The 15,605-nt window shown below is 42.8% G+C and overlaps 1 protein-coding gene across 1 annotated transcript in view; it reads left to right on the top strand.

The window, feature by feature from the left end:
* Window positions 1-15,605, top strand: part of LOC119406079 (uncharacterized) — a 111,650-nt gene that overhangs the window by 49,487 nt on the left and 46,558 nt on the right. Inside the window, 5 exon segments of the mRNA XM_037672937.1 lie at window positions 3,110-3,331; window positions 6,428-6,504; window positions 10,632-10,825; window positions 12,588-12,781; window positions 13,958-14,087. Coding sequence (XP_037528865.1) covers window positions 3,110-3,331; window positions 6,428-6,504; window positions 10,632-10,825; window positions 12,588-12,781; window positions 13,958-14,087 — 817 coding nt within the window.

The following is a 15,605-nucleotide window of genomic DNA, read 5'->3' as shown; positions in this document are numbered from 1 at the left end:
TTTCGTATCCTTCCTCTGCTCTAGGAGTCTGCTCAGAAAAGACTACGACAGATAAAGTTTGCTGTACCTTCAGTTGCAACATTATGCTGCCTTACACAGACGCTGTAGCCAATCAGAAAAGTGTGCTGCATCCTGAAAAATAAACGGTGATGTGTCTCATAGAATAAAGGCAATTGTGTTAACTTGGAAATGTACATACGCTTCAAAGGGACACCAAAGAGAAAAGCGATTTTTCTCGTATAGTCGAACCGGGATATGGCGAACCTGAAGGGGATCTCAAAAAGGTTCTATATATATGTAATCCGATATATAAAATACTTTATATATTGATAATATTTCAAGGGGATTTTACAACTGTTGGATGTACACAACAATTTGTTGTTATATGTGGGTTCGATATATGCGGGTTCAACTGTATTAGTAAATTAGTCTTTCACAACTCCAAAATGTCAGAACGCTGGCAGTAGCAGCTGTGCTGGGTGGCTACACTGAGCAAGCTCTGTCCCACTAAAATTTTTTGGAATGTTACGTTACACCGAAAAAAAAATTTTAAAAATGCTGATGCAGCACACATGTTAGAATCTATCTGTGAAACATACCTTTAGGGGAGCTGTTAACTAAACACTGTACGATGGTGCTGCGTGCAATTTCATTAACTTTCCGTTATCTGCAACGTAAAATCTCACATGATGTTTATGTTGATCCAAAGCACTTTATCTCGACAGAGGTCACCAGCTGACTCGTACCTTTGTATGTGCTCTCCTCACCACTCGGTTTGCGTTTTGAAGATTGCTTCGCTCACTGTGATGGTCGTGTTACCTTACGCCAGCTTTTTGTTGAATTACACATGCTAAAGAGTGAGCTGCTAGCTCTACATCGCGTAACATTCCAATTTGGTGCTATCACATTAATTTTTTAGCCCTTGTGGCAGAACTGTGACTTATTTATGTTGGCTGGCATCACCTCTTGTCGCATACCTACTCTGAAGGACTGGCCAAGGATAAGGGGACACGTGAATCATTTATTTATTCAATGATTAATTAACCATTAAGCAAACTGAAGAACCAGTTGAATACAATAAATTGTTCTTTCGACAGATCCGCATGCTTCTGCAATGCCTGTGAGCCTACATTAAACATCAGTGTTTTATGAGGCAAAAAAAAAATGACGAACACTGACCAAAAGACAAACTAAAAATTAAGAAAAGATGTTTCGGCATCACTTTGTTCACTTTGATGTGTTGAAGGCAACTTTATGAGATGAACTTCAATTCACTCCAAAAAAGTTTACAAGGTGAAGCTCAAACTTCCTTCATTCGTTTTTAGTTTTCCTTTTGGTCGGTGTTCATCGTTTTATTGGCTCATGTTTATTCCCAACCAAACAGGCTTCCGTCGAACCCTCAACTTCATGCATGTTTTATGTGGCAAGCTTGATTTTAAAAACTGGAGACAAAAAGAAATTACAACAGCTATGGAGTCGCTTTTGGCGGTGGACGAGAAAGCAGTGAAAACACAGTTGCGCAGTGGGCAGTACAGTTCTGTTGAACACAGCCATAGAAGGAAGTCATTACTACTGACTATTTGATCCATTGTTTTTATTCCAGTAAAACAGAAATATTTCGCGATAGCACAAACTCAGGTTGAAGCTTCACCACGTCGTATGTCTACCCATTTTGCATGTTTTTCATTTGAAGGAGATAATTGCGCGTACCACATGTTTACACCACTAGGTCATTACAAATTTGCCAGAGTTCTCACTCAACTCTTTCTGTTCTATAATGGCGTGGCTGTCAACAAGACATTGCGCTATCAATATTTTAGCACTTATTAGGTAAACACCGCGAATGTAAATTTTTGTTTGTGCTAAATGTGTCGATATTAGGTACAGTTTGCGGAAATGTAAATATATATTGTTCATTGTTGCGATGTCAGAGAGCTGTAAATTATAATTCAGCATTTTTCAAGAATTTTGAAAATGTTTATAGCAAGAAATTAAAAATTTACTTTCTACAGTTGGTACATATTAACTCCTTCATTTAAGTATGATGGGAATCATTGAAGTCGATGTACTTGTCATCAGGAAACGTTATTTCTTCATTCCATTCATTCATATTTAAGCTGCCGAGGTATGCAGCTTTCTCACAACACTGAACAGAATGTGGCAGATCAATTGTGCAGATGAGCACAAAGGGAAAGAAGGTTCATTATAGTACTAGGATAGATGCTGTCATTCATCTGTTTATGGCATGAAGCTTTCTCAGAAAGAAAGCCTCCCACTTGAGCCCTGACCACGTTGTGTTTTTCGTCAACTTGAAGGCTTTCTTCTTTAAGCTACGAAAGAGTGTGCGACAGTATTACCCTTCCATGGACACGGAACACAGATGAACGAGGCTCATTTTTCTGGAAGGCTGTTCAAGAATGCTGTACTACCTGTTGACAAGTAGCAGTGGTTTATTTATTGGCACTAAGAGGGCAGACAGGCAGCCTGACATCTTCTTTTGCTGCAACTTCCTGTGCTCTGTCATGTAAGGCAATCATTGCCATAAAGAAATAAGTGTATTAAAAGAAAATATACTTTCTCGGTGGTGCTCGTTGTCAAACCCACGCTTTGAAAGATAGTGTCATAGCTACTCAGCTAAACAGCCATGCCTGCAGAATGTGAATGTATCGGAACCATAGGAATGTGCTGCACCTGTGGTGCAAAACAAATGTAAAATGAGAACGCTTTCTGTGAAGGCTTCGTTGAATTTCATGGTCGTGGAATAAAATCCCTGTTAGGACGAGACGTCAAGCCGGCATGGAGGATTGTAAACATCAGGAAAATTTAGACTTTGCGAAAATTTAATGCCAAACACGCGTTCCACTGATCGCAGCATCTGCCTTCTGTGGGGCAATTAGACGCTGACGAATGCTAGAATGAAGAGACACAATGCCAATGCCGCTCGAAAACAGCATCCTAGGGAAGGTGCAACTATGCAGTACAACTCTTTGTTTACGCATCACATGGATGACTAAAGGAGGTTCTGTGTGGAGTTCTTTCCTTACTCTTCGATTTACATCCATGTTGACTGCCATTGCTGGTAACGTCTCAATGTACCTTTTCATTTCAGGCGCACTAATCAAATGATCAAACATGATCGTGTTGAAGAAATGGGCGACTGGAATGTCCAACGTGTCAGTGTTGACTGGTGCACCGGGGACGGCCTTGGGCGTGCTAGCGGCCTGCAGTTCTGTCATGACCGGTCGTATGCCAATGTCACTGACCTGATGAGGCCGTGGTTCCTCATGGCTGCACCAGCAAGCTGGCAATTCGTGCTCAAGCCATACAGCGAGTAAGTTCGTGTTCGCTTGGCGCTCTGTCGGGCAGAACGGTTTCTTGGGATAAAAAGGCCACTCGCCTATATGCCATTAGGCTTTTTGTCGCAATATAGTATGTTTGCTACGACTGCATTAATACATCTGGGAAAAAAAAAAAAAACGCACGAAAAAACACACTATCCAGGAAAACACACAATCCAAATTCACAGAAACATCACGCAGGTGCGATCGCTTGCTAACGATATTGTAAATATTGGCACTGGGAAATTGTTTACAATGGGAATGCATCAGTGAGGTTCTACTGCATTTGTCCTCCTATATTATTTCTCTTAATTGTTGTGCTGACTTCTTTACAGCTGTTTTACAGCAAGGCTGTCTTAGTCTACCCTGTGCCATCATAACACACTCAAACCTCAATATAACGAATTATCGGTTATAACGACGTAAATGAAGATTAGCCTTGTCATAGATACAGTGCTACAAATATACGTTTATGACGAATTTTTGGATATAATGAAATTCTTTTCGTGTCACATGCGACTTTGTTATAATGAGGTTTGAGTGTAGTAGTAGTAGTAGTAGTAGCAGTAGTAGTAGTAGTACATAGTAGGCGTCACGCTGGTCACGTTACCAGAAGGGACAGTGCATAAATAAATAAAACAAAGTAAGTATTCTTGGCGAGGTAGGGTTTGAACCCGGGCCCTCACGGTCTGCAGGCAAGTTGCAGAACACGAATTTATGGGAAGCATACGAGTGTGTTGTACTGCCGAACACAATTGAAAAGCAGCACACTTGGTATGGGTGCTTTGCTTAAATATTTTCTCGAAAGTTATGAGAAAGGCATAAACCTAGTGGTACTTTCGGTACAAAATACTGGGAAAGCAATTCACACTTTCTTTAGAGATTGTGGGAATCGAGCGCGCCCTTCCCTTTGGCGCCTCGTTCCCCAGCTAGCGCGCGTGTTGGCCCCGCGCGGCTCGAGCGCCGGGAACCGCCGTTAATCGGCGGTATGGCGACCGTGGCGGCAGCGCCAGGCCTCTTTGTCTGGTGCAAGCCATGCGTCAGCTTCCCGGCGCGCGGGCACGCGTCCGGGCATGCCTCGCCATGCTCACAGGCTCACGCCACCAAGCTAGCTTACGTCACTGCGCAACGCCGTTCCTCATTGGCCGCCAGTGACAACCCCCTTCCCCCTTGAGCTCGCTTCTGTCTGGCGCGGGCTTGCCCGCGTCAGATGCTCTCAGGCCTTGACGAGAGGTTGACGCGCTGCGTGTGCTCGACTGCTGCCCTTTGTGTGATAGTCGTAGCACCGCTGGCAAGCGTACTCGATCGGTCTTGCGGAGTTCCCTTTACGGCCTGCAAGCCCGTGACTGTCGTACTGTGCTGCATCTTGGGTTAATAAACCCGTGTTGTTTGTTGACCTCCTGCCTCGAGTGCCTTTTCTGCGCCGTGCCGGAGAATCGACGAACCCGGCCGTAGCGCCTCTGTTCGCTGCGGCAGTGGAGAACGTCGCGTCCCTTGCCGGTCGCCTCGTAGGGTAAGCGTCTCGCAAACCTATCTCCACAAGATTTACATTAACTGCAGTTAACCAAAGCAAGGCACCTGGGCAGGGAAGAGTGTCACCTAAGTAACAGGGAGCGCACACTTGGCAAAATTTCAACAGCACTGGCAGCAAATCACGTGATGCGAGGTGTTTGCCAAAACACCACTGCCTAAGCCAGCAGGTCGCGTGATCTCGCTTTCACCAATCAAGTGTAATCACATGTACTTGACATCTATCGATCTATCGGTGGACTTATGACACCACGCGATCTTTCTAGCCAATCACATACACTCGTGCACTGACAGCTTCGCTGACAGTTCTTACGGCATGGAACTGGCTCTAAATTTTTTTTTGCCAGTTCACTGATCATTTCTCATTCATTTCTTATAAAAATACAAATATACATTTGTTATGATCTAATACAGACCCTTGTTATTGATGTATGGGATATTTGTGAGTCTGATCAAAGACCTGGAGTTTATAATGGTCCAGTATGCTTTTTTGTTAGCTTTCTTTCAGTCCAAGAGACATTGACATTATGTACCTATTACTGTATAGGTAATTTGCACCAGTTCCTTCGCACTGTTATTGTGCTATCAAAATATGTGTTATACCAACCGTCATTTAGGGCATTTACACAAAAAGCTTTATGGCCTTGTATAAGATCTAACAAAGCTGCCTTTGTTATATAAATGAGGGAAACAGAACCCGTAAGGAGCTTTTAACTATGGGCACATTTATAAAGTTATCCCAGGGCTTCTATTTACAGAACAATCCCCTACTTCTCGGAGAACTCGACTGCCATTCCATCATGCAGGGACACTCTTCTAACTTTGTCTTAGTAACAGCTATGGATTTCCGTGCACATTGAAGAAATCCATGCCGTGGCTTAGGCGCATAAAATCTCGGAATTTAATTTCTTACTTCGGTGGTTGTAGTTGACATGTATTTTATTAATCATAATGATGCAATTATAATTATGGAAGCCAGCACAAGTGTACCACAAGGATCCTTGTTAGGTCCATTTATACTGAATCATAGAACATAGTATTTCCAGTTGGGGTTCAGCTATGTGCTATGCACCTTCTGAAATTATTCTAGTAGCGGGTTTTAAGCAGTTGCAGCTTGCAGGAGGAAACAGCTCTATAAACAAAGTTCAAATAATCTTACACCTGTGCAATGGTCTTTTTTAGTTGCACGTTTGAGACTGCACGACGATGACACGCAAGAACTGCTTACATGTACAGTGCTGGTCAAAGGTTCCCAGGCCGCTATCCAATATAATCCTATAGCAGCGTGGCCTAGGAACTTTTGAACACCCCTGTACATGTGCAGGTGATAATGCGTGCAGACCTACACACAACGTTTCAGCACTTATTATTGGCACACTTCAAATTCAGGTTTGTCCACCTACACTGTTCTTCAGTGTTTCTTAGAACTATGTTACATTTCACCATCTATCAATGCATGAATGTGAAAATTGTGTGCCAAGCCACGAGTGTCGCTGATGCAGATGTTTAATGCTCTCTTTCTTAATCTCTCTCTTTTTCTTTCTTTCTTTTTTAAATAGAGATGTGAGGTCACTTGCTGTTGCTGCCACACTTCCGTCCAAACACAACAAACTCAGGATCAACGTCATCGCAAAAGGTACAATCGCAGTTTAGTGAAAACATTTACGATTTAGTGATAGTGCCCGTTCCTGATTATTATTTACTTGGATGATTGCATGTACTGAAGATGTGTCGCATGTTCAGCGAGTATTTGTACCAAATGTAACAAGGCCACTTCCCAGCAGCATTGGCTAGGGTATGTTTGTGATTGTTTTCATACAAATGAGAGTACTGTTGTTTTACTGAAAAACAGTCAGTGCAGATAACACATGCATACATGATTGCCCTCTAGTGTGTGAAGCATGTGCATATGGTCTTTATTTATTTATTTATTTGATTTGCATACATAGATACACAAGGACACAGAGAAAAGAGGGAGAGAGCAGGCTGGCATTGTGTGCAGTAAATGCTCATTAATTTGGACTGTGATATAAAGTGAAACCTTGTTATAAAGCAGTCAGATCTAACATCTGAAATATATATCCAGAAACTTGTTATAAGTTATATTCATAACACTACTAATGACAAGGCTACTACTACTCATTTCGCTATAATCAATAGTTCATTATATCCATTATTGTTATGTTGAGCTTCAGATGTACTATAGTAAAACATCGACTAAGTCGAAATTCTTTCCCATCACAGTGTCAACTCCATGCAATGTATTTTTCACCCTCTATCTTGAAACGTATCTCATATGGGTATCTTGGACTCTCAACAGTGAAAACACTTTAAACAATCTTGCTTTTCCAGATCAAAGGAGAGTGCAAGTTACTCGGATATTGCACGAAACTATGTTTTGGGACAAGCCCCTCATTTTTTGACTCATGCTTGTAACACCTCAAATGGCTTTCTTTTTTTTTCTTTTAACGTCAACGAGAAAAGAGACCAGCACGAGCGCTCATCATTTTTCTCATCCCCTTGTCTTGTTTCGGGCTGCTCCACTGCATGCCTGATTGTACCACACTGAGGTTTCTCCTCATTACTTTCATAGTGATGAAAACACAAAATATTTGGCCAATCAAGAGTAGGTAATTTGGTGCCTTGTCTGTGCTCAGTGACGAGGTTCTACCTTTGTATCTGAATAATCGTGCATACATAACCAGACTGTTTGCACACTCATCTTTTGTTGTGGACGAAGCTCTCGTGCGAGAGCTGAAAAATCTTGTTTTTACGTGAATATTCATGGTTGGTGTCCATTGTAATTGTCCCCATGTCTTTTCCCAGCCAGATGGGCTTCTGTCTGACTCTCGACTTAATCGTGCATGCTATTCTGAATAATGAGCTTGAAGTGGCCTTGCTTCTCTTTTGACTGTGTACTGGAGCATCTCCTCTTTGATTCTCACATAGCTAATTTCTTTCAGTCTAAGTGCTGAGTTGGTGAACAAGTCTGCCAGTCCATCTTGAAGAAGAGCTGCTGCTAGTCTAAGACTCCTCGCATCACACTAGATGTCTAGCTGCTTCCATCAGTTGAAGTAGGCCTGAAGCAAAGCTCTTGTTGCCGCATCTCCTGCCTTTTGAAATGCTTCTTCTTGTGGATGTTCCGAATGCCATAGTGTATTCTTGACAGTGTATTTTTTCCTCAATGGCTCCAATACTCGTGAACTCTGCCAACAATCTGGAGAGGCAGCTGATGATTACACAAAACCAGTCTGCTCCTTGAACATCAGTTGGTGAGCTCTTGAATATCCTTGACTTTACTTGGATCGTGTTTGGATTCTTTTTCAGTACCATGTGTCCTAAGAAGGGGGGAACTTTTGTTGAAATGAATTCTAATTTGTTGACATCATTGAAATAGGCCATCTAACATGACGTGTTCTTCAATGAAATCATTTCTGTTTCCACCCACTTCAAAGACATGAACGTCATGTGCAATGCAGAGGACTACAAGGACCGTCAAGTGCCACTTGAAGATTATTCTCAAGAAGTTTCACTGCACACTTTAATTCCAAACAGTAGGCAGAGCCGTCGCTAACAACCTTGTGAAGTTCGGAATGTAATCGTAAAGTTTGATTCATTACCAAGAGAACATTGGCAACACCATTTTCACAAGTTCAGTTTTGAGGACATTTCAGCTTTAATGATACAGTAAAATCTTGTTACAAGAGACACGGTTATAAGAGACATTCAATTACCGACGAAATGAATTCAATAGGCAGTTAGGCCAAGGAAGGCATAGGGGCATTAATTGTTGTCTTTAACTGTAGTGTGTAATTATGGCATAAATTGAAACGAATTTCTGTACCATTACACATACAGAAATACCGAACTGAGTGGACGGGCAAGCGCCTTCTGTCTTACCTCAATTGCCAGAGCATTGGACATGTTATTCGTAGGTCGTGCATTCGGATCCCACCGACAGAAAGGGTGTTTTTTTTGTCCACTTTAATTAATTTCCATTAACATCATAATTACTGCACCACAGTTAAAGACTGCAATTCATGTCCTCTTTCGTGGTCAGAATGGTTGCAACAAAGTGCTTGACACTTGGGCGTTACCGTGTAGTATTAGCATGCCCTATGCGATCAGCACTTTCGCATGTGAAGACATCGTTTTTTGAAGGAGCACAGGATTACGGCCGATCGGGAGAGACGGCTTGCACAAAAAACTCGCACATATGTTCTGTCTACATTATTCAAAGCAGGCAAGCTTAGTGCGTACTCTAGCGGCACTGATGTGATGCTGAGGCATTACTTCGAAGCATCCACCTGCGAACAACTAATTTTCTTGTCCACGTTCCGTGGAAGCTGCTAATGTCTGCCCATGCCAGATTGCAGGGCAGAGAGTGTCAGCATTTGAGACTGACAAACACCTAGGTGCATTTCAAAGGGATTGTGAGCAACAGGAATGCTTGCAAAGTGAAGTGCTTCACCTCCAAAAGTTCAAATAGAAGCTAACACAATCTGCAGTTGCCAGAAAACAAGCCAATATAAGAATGAGCAAAAGAAGTAGAAGTCCTTCTAGGGGCTCGTTTTTTTTGTAAGACACAGCTAAATGAATCTAACAGACAATTATGCCTGGGAAAGCATAGGGGCCATTAATTGTTGTCCTTAACTGTACTGTATTAATAACGATGTATATTGAAATGAATTAAAGTGGACTAAAAATCACTCTTTCCATCGGTGGTATCTGAACCCACAACTTTCATATTACACATCCGATGCCGTACCAAATCAACACCAGTGCAAGGCACTTCCCTGTCCAAAGATCATTAGCAAGGATCATGAGCCACATGACAGGTTCTGGCAAAAAAGGAGTGTCCTGGCTTTGAGCAGTGCTGGCTAACACTCCGAGGGATTCAGAAATGCCCAACAAAGTGGACAAGAGAGCATCTTCTGTCGTAGTTTAATTGGTCGAGCGTCAGACGTGTAACTCAAAGGTCGTGGGTTCATATCATAAAGATAACTGTGTCAGCGATACGTCCTTGTTTCTGACATCGAAAGAGCGTGCCTACCTAGCGGAAAAATAACCTTGAAGTGTCACGTGTCGTGGGAAGTGACGGCAATGCGCATGCGTGACAAGCCTTGTGCAGCAATGCAATTTCCAATAAAGCACAGTTGAAAGTCCAGCGTTTGTCCATGTGTAACGCCTTCGTCTTGTGTGCGTGCTTCTGTGTATTCGCTGGTACCCCGTCTTCAAGTTCATAATGCACGAACTGGCCCAACAGCTAGCGCTAATGCATTTTTTTAAAGCCATCCTGAGCAATTTTCTCTAAATGTGTTGAGGCACACTTTGACGCTGATATATAATAAAGTGCTAGTAGTGGATAATGTAAGCAGTAGTGGTGGATGCATACTCAAGTTTTGCAGTCTTATTGTTGACAAGAACCAAGAAAAATTTGGGCAGCTACATGCGAGGTTTAGTGCTCGCTTTGCTAGTCCCACCTATTTCTTCTTGTTTTGCGCTCGGTAACAATAGATTGTGATTCGTTCGAACAGTATAAGCAACAAGGGCTAACTGTTGACAACAATTGTTCTGCTCACCCGTTGTGTTGGCTCTTTTACGCTTTTAGGGATGGCTCGAGCAAAAATATTCTCGTTACTTTTCATTGTAAGCATACACTTACGCAGTTCTGCCAACGGTACCCATTTTCATGGATCTCTGTTAGTCCAGAACTTTAAAGAAGAGCAGTTGTAATTTTCATTCTTACACTTTTTTGTCCAGGCACAACGACGAGAAACCTGCTGACGTACCAGACAAACACCGAGGGTGTCTTTGAGCTGGTTGCGCCTGACGTGCCTTTCCTGAGGGCAGCCATGAAGCAAAGAAACTCGGCTGTGCGAGATGGGAGCAATGTCGTGGTGACCGAATACGTCCTTGGATACGCACCAGGCCAGCAACTCGTACTCAACTATGAGGTGAGAATACCCGTTGTTTGCACTCACAATTTTGTCACCAGAGTTTTTCAAGCTTGTTCCTTTAAACCTTTTTTCAAATGCTACTTGAAAAACATCTTGAATGGCATTATTGATGTAAAAACAAAGTTAGGATTTGCAAGTTATTACTTTCTGGTGAAGCTGAAGCATACATTTCTGCCTCTGTCAGCCTGGGAGGGCCCACTGCTTCGTGCTACAGCAGTTGTAGCACGTGAGTGAAAAGGTCCAATCGTGCTAGGAGTTTGTGGCGGGAGCGAAGGCCGAGCATTCCAAGACGACTGATCGCCTCATGCGTGTTTTTTCTGCATGGCTAATGATGTTCAAAGCGCGCGCGCATGGGTGACCATGCCGTATAGGGCAAAGTACAGGTGAGGGTGTACGCACATCGCAACGAGCAGGGCGATGACCTTTAAAGCGCATCCTTCACGCCATCTCGCTGATGATAACAAAAACAAGTGCCTCCAAGCTCTGCATACCACCAGCAGTAAATGTTGTATATAAATAGGTCGCCCTTAGTGCACTGAAAAACGTAGGCTTTGTGGCCGAGTCATTTCGCGCTGCGGAGTGAGAAGTCGTGGGTTCAATTCCCGATGACGGAACTTTTTCTTCTTTTTCTTTGTCATCTGTTAGTGTGCATTTTACAATGTCATATACGGGATGGAAATATGTCAGTGAAGTCTTGGGGGACGCCAGCATAAAACACTTTCGTGTTAAAAATTATCGGAGGTGGTTTAGGAGCCCTTTAAGGGACCTCAGAAAATTTTTATGGCTTTACCCATATTTTATTCTAAAGGCTATATATGCACCCTACATTTACTGCTACTTCTAAGAAAATACTGAACAGCTTATTATTAAGGAGGCATCTGGAGTAATCAATGCTGCTTTTCTAGGAAAAGCATAACCTTGAAATTTAACACCTTTTTAGAAGTCTACAATTGTTGCTTCTCTTTATATTCCAACCATTGACTTACCACTGCAGAGGGTGACTTAAAGCTATAATTTAAAAAAAAAATAGTATATGTCCAAGAATAATTAAAGCCTTTTAAAAAAAATTTAGACAAGTTGTCTTTACCATCAGCCTAACACTTAGCTAAAATGAGGGTTTTAGGGCAAACTTTCTCGAACTTTGGGTAACTGTAAAAAATTGTCGTCATGTACGCTTGAAATTGTGTCATTTCTAAATTTCAAAAATGAAGCGGCACTGTAAACGAGATGAAAACAAGCAAAGGCAAACGCGCCTCTGCGTTTATCTACTCTCATTTTCATCTCATTCTTGTGGTGGTGCATTTTCTTGAAGTTCAGCCATGTAGTACCAACCAGCCCAATTCAACACCCTGGTGTGTGTCATTTTCGTTGAGACAAAAGTTGCGCTTCGTTCACACTTGTTCATGAATGTGGAGTCATGACAGAAATATCATGCCTTAAGAGCAAGTCTATGTCGCAAATAAAAAAAAAGAAAGAAAAGGTTAGCGCAAGTGACGAGTGCCACAGTGGGAAAATCGTGGCACTGGGCATCATCTTCCTCAGCATGACAACGAGAGAGTAGCAGGCACGATCTACTTGTTCTACTGTGTGTTCTACTGGCCACTACCGGATTACCGCGAGCAGACCATTCTAAAGCCCCAACTTCCAATGCTACTCACAATTTTGTTGCTCTGGTCATCGCTCACTCGTGCTAATCTTTTTCGGCAGTGACTAGACTAAAGGCCATGTTGAGACACAATCAACGGTGAGTCGTTTGCAGGACCGCTCCAAGCAGGAGCAGAGGCAGAAGACGACCAAGGAGACCAACCGCGTCCTCGGTGGGCAGAGTGTGACAGTTGGTGTGAGGCAGCGATCGCTCAATGTGCAGACAAGCGCCAACATCTACGGGCTGTCATGGACAGTAAACATACAGTCGTCCGGGGTCAAGCAGGAGCTGAGATTCAACTTTGAAAGGTTGGCCCCGTAACATTGACACACAAAGCTCGCTCGAAAGCAGCCAAAAAAAATATATATATAGATCCTAATTTCTTCTTCCAAACCTAATATGTGCCATTCTTCATTGTAATGACTGCTCTCCAGGCCATAAAGCTGAAACGGCATTCCACCAAAATCTGCTGTTGTAGTGATCTCATAACAGCTTTCGCTGTAGAATAAGCATAAGGTGAGCTATGCGGCATGAGACCTCCTTTAGGAGAACTTGTTCTTGGCCTAGCTGGTGAGGTACTGAATGCGTAGTTTGCCGCTGAAAACATGCACACAAAAGAAGATGAAGACGACGACACGGGCGACACTTCCAACTAAATTTATTTGTGTCAGGACACGAAGAACATATACTGAAAATACAACGCATGCGCCTAAAACCACAAACATAGCTCACAGGGTAACTAACGCTCAAGAAATCTAATCTCCAAGAAGTACATTTGCAATAACAGTTCGCTAATGACAGTAAGCTAATGCACAAGTTCTCGTCTTCTTTTGTGTGCGTGTTTTCAGCGGCAAACTATGCATTCATACCTCCTTTAATGGACTAAAGTGTATGTTGTCATGGCACACTAGCTAAGGGTTCACGCAACATCACTTGTATGATATGTAAGATACGTAAGATACGTGTAAGATATGTACATTGCATCTTCTCTAAGTATCTGAGTGGCATATAGGTAATGAGCATCTGATGAGGAGTGGCAGAATTTGCAAATCTGTTGATCACAAGGTTGTCTGTTCCATTCCAGTCTGAGTTGGGCAAACCAGAGTAGCAACAACTTGATTCTTGCAATTTGGTTAACCTTGAGCATCATTAGACAAGAAATTTCGTTTACGGGTTGCAAGCTATTTTCATTGGCTGTCTCATAGACTTAAGGAAGTCATCAGTGGACATCAGGTCATCTTAGTTGTCTCTGGTTGTTGCATACATTCAAAACTGTACTCTATGTTGTCAGAAGTATCAGCTCTGATGCGTACCTGTGTCATCTGTCCTTGTCCAGTGGCATTCCCCATAGTGGCATCCATTATACTAGACTATTCAGCTTCAGACATTCAACCCCATACTTAAACTGTTTAGAAGTTGCTGCTACGTTTTTCAAGCACAAGTTGCAACTCCAGATGCAAACAGACTCGTTTGTCATCTTTCAGAGGACCCGATGGCGATGTGGCCTGGCTCAGAGAACTGCTAGCAGATGAGTTCTTCACCGAAGACGGTTCTGGTGGCTGGGCTCATTTTCTGCTCCACTGGAAGGCACCTGCCACTGTTGGCAGACACAAGGCAAGTGCCAACGACAAAGTACTGCACTCATTGGGATTCCTGCGGTACGGTCAGTAGTACATACAATCTTGGACAAGTGAAGTGACCAAGTGACGATTTTGAAATACCAGTGGTTCTACACAGCCACAAGAACACGAACCTACCGCGAGGTATGCACGGCACAAGAGTGCATTGCAGAAACATGTTGCGAAGGATTTGGCAGTCGATGATTCTCTTGTAGTTTCCAAAGAGCTGTTGTATGTCATGAAGGAGCTGTGATGAGCACCAGTTGTTGTAGTTGAAACATTGAGCATTTTTAGGTGACTTGAAGGGAGTTTTGCATGTGAGAACAACTGCCTTGATATGATTGTGCATTTTGCCTACATGGTGAATGGTGATGGCAATGTAACTGCACTCACTAGTTAAAAACATCAGGAGAGAATGATAGGGGTAATTGCAGGTACTTAGCGTGTTGGGCGGCGGTGTATCGCACGTCAAAAGCCGCTTGAAGCTGGATAGTCCACATGGCAGAATTTTACAGTTACAACTGCAGCATGTGTACTACCTTGATCACAGAGATCCTATGCAATGACGCAGCTGTTGTCTGCTTGACCATCACGGCGGCGTAGCACCTGTGCCTGTAGCAGCTCCATTGCCTTCTCCATGGCTGTTCGCTGGCATTTCAGTTGGTGTGCATTGATATAGAGCATATTACCTCCAGATAAATTCTCTATATCCTCTAGCTAAAAGGACATGCCATAGGCAATGGATAGGCTTAGGTGACTAATTAGGCTAGCATCTTGAAGCCACTGATTTAATGCTGAGTGCGTGCAGCTGAAGCGTGGCACAAAAGTGCATCCAAATGGCACTTAAGGACAAGGAACATCGCAGTGACACTATACTTCGTTCCACACATCAGGTGCAATGCTGTGGAGGCTAGCGAGGCTTCTTGCAGTAGATGCGTTTGCATTAACAAATAGTTCAATGTTCTTACCACCCAGAATGGAATCTTTTTTTCATTTTCACTGTGAGTAGTCATTGAAGATGTTTTCTGCCTTGCAGATAAACAAATGCCATTACATGTCTGTTATTGTGCAGCTGGGTCGCTTAACATCTAGTTGCTTTCCTTTTTGGTATTTCGTTTGCAACCCGTCCCGACGCATCACGGGTGGACCTGTGCTTGGCTCGCGCGAGTCTTTACCACAAAAGCTGACCACGAGATGTGCGAAGTTATTCATTTTGCTGACCAAACTTCTTGCACAGTTTCCACAGAGTTGCACCAGATGTGTGAAAAGGGGGTATAGAGTGGCGTTGTTTCTTCAAAACCAAGCTTTTCTCAATTGACCAGTCCAACGGCCTGTCTTCACAACTAATTTATTCAGTTCAACAAGTATACTGGAGAGCTAGTTTCTTATTTATGGTTCGGTCAATGAAGCGCACTGTCATAACATCAACGTGCATGAAATAACGATGAATGTGAGTGCTTATTTTGTCAGACACCATGCATCTCGAATATGTGGCCTTAACTAAGTAATGCAT

This window comes from Rhipicephalus sanguineus, chromosome 9 (genome assembly GCF_013339695.2).
Source record: "Rhipicephalus sanguineus isolate Rsan-2018 chromosome 9, BIME_Rsan_1.4, whole genome shotgun sequence".
Taxonomy (NCBI): Eukaryota; Metazoa; Arthropoda; class Arachnida; order Ixodida; family Ixodidae; genus Rhipicephalus; species Rhipicephalus sanguineus.
The sequence above is the reverse complement of the archived record's forward strand: the minus strand, read 5'-3'. Positions and strand labels throughout refer to the sequence as shown.